General features: G+C 35.5%; 1 protein-coding gene across 1 annotated transcript; it reads right to left on the bottom strand.

Moving 5' to 3' along the window:
* Nucleotides 1–5,332: 5,332 nt before the first annotated feature.
* Nucleotides 5,333–9,883, bottom strand: LOC130735197 (cytochrome P450 724B1-like). Its single transcript, XM_057587279.1, has 8 exons — nt 9,586–9,883; nt 9,153–9,305; nt 8,446–8,697; nt 8,262–8,348; nt 8,060–8,138; nt 7,588–7,694; nt 7,167–7,285; nt 5,333–5,588 (listed from the first exon to the last, which is right to left on the bottom strand). Exons 1-8 carry the CDS (start codon nt 9,844–9,846, stop codon nt 5,474–5,476), a joined length of 1,173 nt encoding a protein of 390 aa, XP_057443262.1. The 5' UTR covers nt 9,847–9,883; the 3' UTR covers nt 5,333–5,473.
* Between the last annotated feature and the right edge of the window lie 595 nt (nt 9,884–10,478).

Below are 10,478 nucleotides of genomic sequence, written 5' to 3'. Positions count from 1 at the left end.
AGCATACCATTGTAGTGCTGGAAAATCCCATAATTGTGTGGACACAGAGCCTGACTCCTGGTGTATCGAGGATACCGTGTGTAGTCCATGTATTCGATCCCTAATGACCATTTGGGTCATTAGAAGTGGCATATCAACGGTAGGTCTCTAGCAAGAGGCTAATCGACTAGGTGCCCGTGTGATTGTCATGCCAACCTATTATGGATGCTGGCGTATTATCGGGGTCATTTTTTAGAGTATGCATATAGCATACAACATATACTAACTATAGAGATTGAAATTATGGCAGCTGTAGGAAGGATGTTCTAACAGATTTCTAAGACATCATGTACAACATTACTCAAAACACAGTAAATATCACAACAAGATAAATGACAAAAAAGATAAAATCACACAAGAGATTGGTAACCCAATTCGGTGCAATATCACCTATGTCTGGAGAGTTTTCACAAAATGTTTCACAGGAACTGCCCCAGTTCAAATACCTTTTCTACCTAACTCTACCTGTGGAATATTGCTTAGGTCTCCCCCTAAGTATGAGAACTCCCTCTCACTCTTCCACACAATCACTGCCAGAGTGATTGAACTCAAATGCGAGTTACATAGATAGATCTCAAGATCACACTGTAAAACCTCAACTCTTAGCTCAGAACCATTGCATAAAGCTGCTAAGAGAACAAGAACAGTATGAACTCAATGAAACCCTAATACAATCACACGTTCAGTGCCTAGAACCTAGGTCTTGGGTCTTCATAAATAGTCTTCTAGGCCTTGTCTCCATTTGGCTTGAAAGATCACACGGTCCATACACAAAATCCGGAAGTTGTTATTAGAAACAACTTGGTAGCAAATCTGCACATGATCCTCGGGCAATCAATAAATAAGCAGATTTCAACTTCCATAAATAGTTTCAAATCAAACCCCCTTGAACCGGGTTTGATTACACAAAGAATAATCCTTGACGCCGCATAGAAGCTTCCAATAATAACCTAACTTGATCACAAAGTAATCAACTTAAAGCTTCACAACCAATCAGCCAAGTCACAGACTATTTCCCAGGGACACATGTCATAGCGTGATGTTACAACAACTTGTCCGACATCTTGGCACAAAAACACACTTAGCTAAAATGCAGACAATCAAACAAAGAAATTTAGTTAAAAGAGAGAAAAATAACTGTTGCCCTTGACATGTGTCATTAACCGCTATATGTCAGTTATTACACAAATCCCTAATTTTCCGTTAAGTTTTTCAAATTTTGCCACATCTAGGGCTTTAGTAAAAATATCTGCTAACTGCAGATCAGTTTTCACATGCTCAAGAGTGATGACTTTTTCTTCAACCAAATCTCTAATAAAGTGATGACAGATATCAATGTGTTTAGTACGACTATGTTGAATAGGATTCTTTGAGATGTTGATGGCGCTCAAGTTGTCACGGTACAATGTCATAACATCTTGTAAGACATTGTATTCTTTCAACATCTGCTTCATCCATAGTAATTTAGTGCATCCACTTCCAGTAGCTATGTACTCAACTCCAGCAGTAGATAAGGAAACACAGTTTTTTTTTCTTGCTGAACCAAGAGATAAGGTTATTCCCCAAAAAGAAACATCCTCCTGAAGTATTCTTCCTGTCATCTGCATTTCCTGCCCAATCTGCATCACAGTATCCCACTAGACTAGAATTCGTATGATGAGCATAGAAAATACCATAGTCACTCGTACCACTAACATACTTGATAATCCTTTTCACTTGAACAAGATGACTTTCCTTAGGAGGAGCTTGATACCTTACACACACTCCTACTGCAAAGGAAATGTCAGGTCTACTAGTAGGGAGGTACAGAAGACTGCCTATCATACTTCTGTAAAGACTTTGATCAAAATCCAGACCACTATCAATTTTATATGAGTAGTTACAAGATTTCTCTTATGAGTTGAACCTTCAAGTCCAAACTTCTTGACTAGTTCTTTGGCGTACTTGCTTTGTGAGATGAACATAGAGTCTTCCATCTGTTTTACTTGCACTCCCAGGAAGTAATTTAATTCACCAACCAAACTCAGATTTCATATGTTGAACAAAATGTTCTACCATGTGGTCTGACATCCCGCCAAAGACAATGTCATCTACATATATCTGAGCTATCATAAGATTTCCACCATCACTTTTTACAAATAGGGTCTTGTCTATTCCTCCCTTGCTATAACCCTTATTTATCAAGAATTCAATCAGTCTTTCATACCAAGCCCTTGGTGCTTGCTTCAATCCATACAGTGCTTTCCTCAACTTGTAAACATGTTCTAGAAAGGTTGGATCTAACAACAATATGATAGATTCCAATCGAGCAACAGGGGCAAAAGTCTCATCAAAATCAATTCTCTCAATCTGAGTATACCCTTGAGCAACTAATCTGGTTTTGTTTCTTGTTACAGTACCATTTCATCTGACTTGTTTATGAAAATCCACTTGGTACCAATCACATTCACACCATCTGGTCTAGGAACAAGATCCCATACTTCATTCCTCTTCAGTTGACTCAGTTCTTCCTGCATGGCATTGATCCAGTACTCATCAGTTAGGGCTTCCTTGATGATCTTTGGCTCAATCTTGGAGATAAAACAAGCATTTGCAATAATGTCTCTAAATCTAGTAATGACTCCTTCATTTAGATTCCCTATTATGTTCTCTTTGGGATGGATCTTATGAATCCTGATTGATGGAACAACCTCCTTAGATGGCAACTGCTCATATTCTTCTTCTGATTCTATGTCAGACCTGATGTCTGTGACATTTGGTCTTTCTTCAACTATCTGAGGCACATTATCATCTCCATTTGTATTGTCTTCTTTCAGATTGTTTACACTGTCATCCACAACCACATTTATGGACTCCATCATAGTCTTTGTGCGAGAATTGAAAACCCTGTATGCCTTCCTATTCATTGAGTAACCCAGAAATATCCCTTCATCACTCTTGGGATCAAGTTTCCTTCTCTGTTCTCTATCCGTTAAAATATAACATCTACTTCCAAAGACATGAAAGTACTTAACAATGGGCTTCTTTCCCTTCCACAACTCATATAAAGTAGAATCAATGCCTGAACGAATAGTTACCCTGTTGTGAATATAGCAAGTAGTGTTTATATTAAGTGACATCTCAAAGGTTTACAAAGAACAGATTAGTTCATCAACTTTTATGTTGCCAATATCCTAAGCTTCCTCAATGGCTGTCACCTACATATCAAATCTCTTAGGTAAAGACCTGAGAATTTTTCTGACTAACTTTTCTGCAGACATTTGTTCTCCAAGGTCAAATGATGCATTTTCCATGTCTCGCACCCTCATGTGAAATTCAAACACAGTTTCATCCTCCTTCATCTTCAGATTCTCAAACTGAGTGGTGAGAAGTTGAAGTGTTGACACTCTCACTCTTGTAGTACCTTCATGAGCCACCCTGAGGATTTCCCAGGCATCCTTAGCCACAGTACAGGTATTGATCAATCTGAACATGTTCTTGTCCACTCCATTGAAGATGGCATTCAATGCTTTTGAGTTTGCTAAAGCTTCATCATCTTCTTCTTTGGTCCATTCTTCCACAGGCTTCGGTTCAGTGGTTGAAGTTCCTTCTTTGTCATTCTTCACGGGGTGTTTCCAACCTTTGACAATAGATTTCCATGTCTTGCTGTCAATGGATCTCAAGAATGCAATCATTCATGCTTTCCAGTAGACATAGTTAGTACCATCCAAGATTGGTGGCCTATGAACAGATCCTCCTTCCTTGTTGTGGTCCATAATACCAGAAATATCTCCCTAGATCTCACCCAATAGTAGAACAGGGGTGCCTACTCTGATGCCAATTGAAATTCTGGCAACTGTAGGACGGATGTTCTACCATATGTCTAAGACATCTTGTACAACATTACTCAAAACACAGTAAATATCACAACAAGATAAATGACAGAAAAGATAAAATAACACAAGAGATTGTTAACCCAGCTTGGTCCAATATCACCTACATATGGAGGGTTTTCACCCAAGAGAGATAATCCAGTACTATAGAGAATTTGTACACAAAAGGTTTCACAGGAACTGCCTCAGTTCAACTACTTTTTCTACCTAACTCTACCCGTTGAATATTACTTAGGTCTCCCCCTAAGTATGAGAACTCCCTCTCACTCTCTCACACAATCACTGCCACAGTGATTGAGCTCAAATGCGAGTTACAAAGACAGATCTCAAGATCACACAGTAAAACCTCAACTCTTAGCTCACAACAATTGCAAAAAGCTGCTAAGAGAACAAGAACAATATGAACTCAATGAAACCCTAATACAATCAAACGTTCAGTGCCTAGAACCAAGGTCTTGGGTCTTCATAAATAGTCTTCCAGGCCTTGTCTTCATTAGGCTTGAAAGATCACACGGTCCTTACACAAAATCCGGAAGTTGTTATTAGAAACAACCAGGTAACGAATCTGCACATGATCCTCGGGCAATCAATAAATAAGCAAATTCCAACTTCCATAAATAGCTTCAAATCAAAACCCCTTGAACCGGGTTTGATTACACAAATAATATTCCTTGACGACGCATAGAAGCTTGCAATAATAACCTAACTTGATCACAAAGTAATCAACTTAAAGCTTCACAACCAATCAGCCAAGTCACGGAGTATTTCCCAGGGACACATGTCATAGCGCGATGTTACAAAAACTTGTCTGACATCTTGGCACAAAAACACACTTAGCTAAAATGCAGACAATCAAACAAAGGAACAACAGAGACTATGTAGGCTTCTTGAAATTTTATTGTTGCCTGAGTATTGATTAATTGACTGAGACTGTGCTGATGTATACCTTGTTTTTATTGTACGTGCACGTCTTATAATAAACTTTGTTAAAGAAATTGACCCTTGCATTTCCTCTTTTCTTGTGGATGTACCGCAGACGTCTCCGCCTGACGATGGCAGACTACATCTAGATCGGAATGTACCCTCTAGTGTCAACTCCAGGTGATGTAGATGAAGGATGCTGATGAAGAAGAGAATCTACTCGAGACGTGGTTTGTGTAACATGATTAGTTCACTTCTGAACGTTGTGTAATGTTGCTATGTTTTTTTAGTTTTATAAACGAGAATTATAGGCATATTTATCGCGGAAAGTGATGAGAAAAAAATATTTGTTTTTTTTTTCAACATTTAAGAGGAAAACTAAATAGGCATCAGTATGGTTATAGTGATGAGAATTTTTTTTTGCTTTTTTCCCGATAATTATAATAATTGAAAGTGTGGAAAATTGAAATTTCCAATCTTGAACAAAATTCTTGACAATATATGTAATTGAAAAATTATTTTCATACTGATAACATTATAGTATAAGATTAGATTCGAAAAAATACATTATAATATAAGAGAAAATGTTGTTTGGCTCAACATCAAGTACATGAAGCCTCAATGTAATGTGCCAACCAAAATCAAGGGTGTTGCTCCCCAAAAGCAGTGCTCGTGGGTTCAAGATCCAATAGCAGCCCTTTGGTGAACTCCACGTAAGGGAAAGCAATTGGGTGGTCATCTTTGTGCATTTTCCACCTGATGCAAGGTAATATCAAAATATCAATTGCATGTGTGTTCGTATTTACGTTTAATTGTAGTTAAAATACATTCATTTCAATAACATATGATATATAGATAGGTTAGGAGAAGATTCAAGTTAAACCGTTTTAAAATATGCGTCAATAAAAATACAAACACACTCTATATATACTTTAACTCTTTCTCAAATTTGACTATTCTTAAGTGATAAATACCATTAGAAGATGACATATCAAATTATGTGATTATTTTATTTTGCAAAAATAAAGTACTTTTGGATCAATGAAAAATAACATATTTTTTGAAACCATCAATGAAAAATAACATTGCGAGTGGGTTATGGTGTTTTGGAGTAAAATGACTTCATTGTTTTTGTTGTTGGGAGGGCCAGAGGCCCAAAATGGCTCCTTTTGCGTTTAGTTTTACTTGTGCTGAGAATTATTTTACTTTATTCAGTTTACAAGACTAGTAAAATTATTTAAATTATATATATAAATTTAATACTTTTATAGTATACTTAAATCAAAAATTAATTTGATTATATTCTAAATGAGTAAACATTATACTAACTTTAAAACAAATGGGCCCATAAAAATTGGTTATTTAAAAATTCATCATTACAATTATAATAAAATATATGCATCTAAATTTGTTCAAATATATTATTTTAAATTTTCAATTAATAATTATAAGTGTAGAGTTTATGTTTTAAATCTCAACTTGGAAGCTTTTGAATTTACATCTTATGGAGATTCACTAAATTTTTGAAAAAATTTACTTATATCTTATTTATAGAATTTGAAATTTGAGGCTTCTGATCATCATTGGTTTTGACTCAAATGTTGTGAAGGCAGAGAAACCAAATTGATGTTTCCCTCAACACTATCATCCACAATGAAAGTTATTGCAAGGATCTATATTCTCTCCGACTTCTTTCTAAATCCATTTGTTGTAACCTTAACATATTAATTTGTTTGATAAAACTTAGGCATTGATTTCAAAAATCAATGGTAAAAAACTTGCAACACAGACACATTACTCGTTCGGCTCCAGAAAGATTGTAGTTTTATGTATTTTTAAATATTCCAAAATGTTTGTTGTTTTAGAATGTCAATGCATTTTTCTCTATTTTTTTTCTTTTATACCTCTATTTATTGAATTTTCTCTCACTTATCACCTTTCATATCAACCAACCACAACTCTTCTCTATCAATTTCATTCTTCTCTATCCAAGGTAGAATTTAATAGTTGCACATGTTACATGTAAAATTAAATAAAGGTGTTTAGTTACATTGTACTATTAATAATTATGTTCTTACTCTTTGTGACACAACCTTAAACAACAATCTTACTGGAATGGAGGGAATAATGGTATCAAGCATATGGTGTTTAGCTTAGGTCTATTACATTACATTTCAATCAATCATATGGATTCCTAAGTGGGGTGCAAGAAGTTAGTTTATTAACGGATCAACCCATCTTGTATCCTAACCATAAAGTGTGCTTTTATTATTATTTATCTCATTAGCCAGCATTATTCACTTGTATAGTTAACGTAATAATTTAGTTAAGTACCTATAATTCAGGACAAGATGATGAAGGAAGAATGCTATCTCCACTTTAGCTAGATCAGCCGCTGGACACAGTCGCGGACCACCACCAAATGCTGCCACTTTCTTGATTGTCGAATTGTCCTGCCAATACAGACAAAAATTTCATGTGCAGTGTTGTAGGGTAACAAATCAACCAGGTGTTGTTACTTGTGCACTCATTGACTTGCAATCTTCTGTGCTCTTTAATGCCTTTTCCTTATCTCACCAATATACGTGTGTTATGTTATTTAAAAACCACACATTTAAGGTTGTAACTATCATAAATGTTATTTTCAATTGACATTGCATAATTCTATTGGTAGGATAAGGAATTTGACACTAAACGATCGCAGAAGATTTTTCCACTATAGTTATTCTCTTTGAAAACAGATCCTGCAACATACATTCCAACGGAAGGGATTGAACTCCAGAGGATTTTCATAAAGTGTGGGATCCAAATGTCCAGCTGACAAGACAGGAAGAACCTTCCATCCTGCGGGTATCACAAACCCTGCAACAATTTTAATAATGTGTGAGAAAAGTTCCAGTTCAAGGGTGGATATTTTGCAAGGAAGCTTTTTAAGTGTCTAAAATTCTGTCCTCATTATGGTATTTCATTTCCTGTCCCACAAATTAAATGATGTAATGTTATTTAATACCATTCATCTAAAGTTGAAATGTCGTACTCATACCTAGATATCACAATTTGATTTGTGGGATAAGAAATAAGAAACCAAATGAGGATATAAAATCTTCATCCAATTTATGAGTTTCATTTTCTATGTGATACCCCAGGATCAATTGACTATTAGACTCTGCATTAACATTTATCTAACAAATAAAAAACTTGGTTGAATTTTAATTATAATTAAATACCTTTGAATTTGACATCTGCAACTGCTTTCCTGTGAAGAAATTTGACTACATTCCCACATCTGGATGCTTCATTTATCACCTTATGTTAAAAATAAATTAACTTTGTTAATTTCATATATGAGAAAACACTACAACCTTATGGAGGCAAAATTACATTACTAAAGGTTACTTTATCTAAATGGTTCATAGTTTAATTTCTTACGTGTTGAGTGAACTCCATCTGCTTATAGTCTTCCCAGTTCAATAATTCCTTCTCCTTTTTGCTTTTCCTTATCCCTTGATGTTCTTCCTGCATGGCTTTCAATCAGTTATTAATTTAATCAAATTGGCAATAATTTTGAAACACATGCTTTTATTTCAAAAAGGTTGAAAACTAGATAGGTTACCTTTAACCTTGCTAAAGCATTAGGGGATCCCACTAGAAAATAGACAATTAAGGACAAAAGTTTTGCAGTTGTCTCATAACCTGCAAACAAGAGGTCCAACAAAATGCTCACCATCTCTTCATCACACAGGTTCTCCTTTGACAAAAGCACATTCAACATGTCCCCTCCTTCCACAAGGCCCACATTAATATTTCTTTTATTCCTCCTCTCCAGGATAATATCTTTGATAATTGATGAGAGTCTTATTCTAGCCTGACAGAACCCAAAAATAGGAATTGCCCATATCAGAATCAAGACACTAATTTTGGCACTTGCATTAACTAGTTAATCTATCATATTGAAATCTTAATGTTCTCAACTTGTGTCAGTCCAATAAACAAAATTTTGACATATCAGTTACAAACTACCATGTAATTTTGTCGATTTAGATGAATTCATTTTAGACGGTAAAACAAGTCATCGCAGTCATTTATTAAAAAATCAACAGATGTGATTGGGATCACATACTTGCACATGTATAATACATTATGGTGTTCTTTAAATCTCAACCGTTGATTTTACGACATTCACCTTGGAGAAGACAAACCCTAATTTTGTAGTTGTCTCACTCATCTCCTTTTTAATTCATTTGAAAAGATTTCAAAAATTGAGACACAATATGGATATATAGACGATCTTAATTTAATCTAGCTATGATCTGTTAGTACCTGAAGAGCTTTGGAATATGCAGTCCCAGGAATATTTATAGGCAATGAAACAAAGCCCTTGATGTAGTTCTCAAAGTTTTCCAAAATCTTGGAGACTAGTGGCTCTTCTGGATTAATTTTCAGAAGGTGTTTCAGCATAACATTCATTGAAAACTGTTGCACATAGAAGAAAAAAACAACATATTTCAGTAGTTGTGAAATAGGATTAAGGTATTCTGTCTCGAAACCATGTTTCATTTCCGGTTGCATCAATGAATTTCTGTCATGTAAAATAAATACCACTCATTTAGGTTTGTAACCGCAATATCCATGTCTCTTTTAATTCACATAATAAAAATCCATTTGCAAGACAGAAAATGAGACATCGTTTGGGACAGAACACAAAACAAAGCAGAACAAAACAAACAAATTAAATAAGTTGATGTAACCATACCCTTTTAGCTTCTATGTAGAAAGCAACTTGGTTCCTATAGTTTAGCTGCCAAGAAACAATCTTTGAGAGTGCAAGCTTTTCTACACAGTGAAGGAAGTTGGAGTTGGATTTTGATGCATTCACAATACTGACGATGGGGCTTCTTATCTTCTTGTGAAGGTCTCCAGCGGCAAAAAGCAGAGTGAACTTCCCCAAGATTTTATGCATTACCTTGGGGTAATCAGCCGGGAATAGCTTCCCTTCATTCTGAAGAATGAACATGTTGAGCTCAAAGTCACATGAAACAATGGTGGGAGAACCAAACAGATGCGACCTGAAAACTTTGCCATACCTACATAACAATGATTGCTTAGTTACATATATAAACCTCACAACCAATTAAACCTTTTTGATTTATAATCACGTGATTTATTAGAATTTTAGAGGCCTAACTCTACCCTAAAATTAGCTTCAAGGTGAGGATAGCAGTACCATGTGTAAGCAGTGGCAGAACTAGAAATTTTAGGAAGCCTAGGCAAATTTTATGATTAAGTCTCTAAACTTTGTCTTTCCTTATAAATTTGTCTTTTCTCTATTTTTTTTTGGGTCAAAAAAACCTACCTAGTCCAAAGAAATTTTCATTTTTTTTTCTTTGAGCCAGGGCATTGGACCTACCAAGCCCTGTGGTAGGTCCCCGCCCATGTATGTAAGCGCTATCTTAGTCATATATCTATAGTCAATGTGAGACTTGTCAGCATGATTGTGGTTGATGATTAGGTTGTACATATATACCTTGAACAATGTTGTTGTAAGAAGCTTCCCAAGGTGTTTGATTTGTGAGATTTGAGAAAGCCAAGAGTCTCACCAAACAAGGGCCATCCCATGCTTCCATTAGGCAACTTGTGTGTGGAATC

The sequence above is a fragment of the Lotus japonicus genome, chromosome 2, assembly GCF_012489685.1.
Source record: "Lotus japonicus ecotype B-129 chromosome 2, LjGifu_v1.2".
Taxonomy (NCBI): Eukaryota; Viridiplantae; Streptophyta; class Magnoliopsida; order Fabales; family Fabaceae; genus Lotus; species Lotus japonicus.
This window is presented reverse-complemented; position numbering and strand designations above follow the sequence as displayed.

Coding starts and splice junctions, on each gene's coding strand:
- LOC130735197 (XM_057587279.1), bottom strand. CDS start 9,846: ATGTTCATTCTTCAGAATGAAGGGAAGCTATTCCCGGCTGATTACCCC. Junction 9,306..9,585: donor TCTACATAGAAGCTAAAAGG/GTATGGTTACAT, acceptor TATGTGCAACAG/TTTTCAATGAATGTTATGCT. Junction 8,698..9,152: donor CATATTCCAAAGCTCTTCAG/GTACTAACAGAT, acceptor GGGTTCTGTCAG/GCTAGAATAAGACTCTCATC.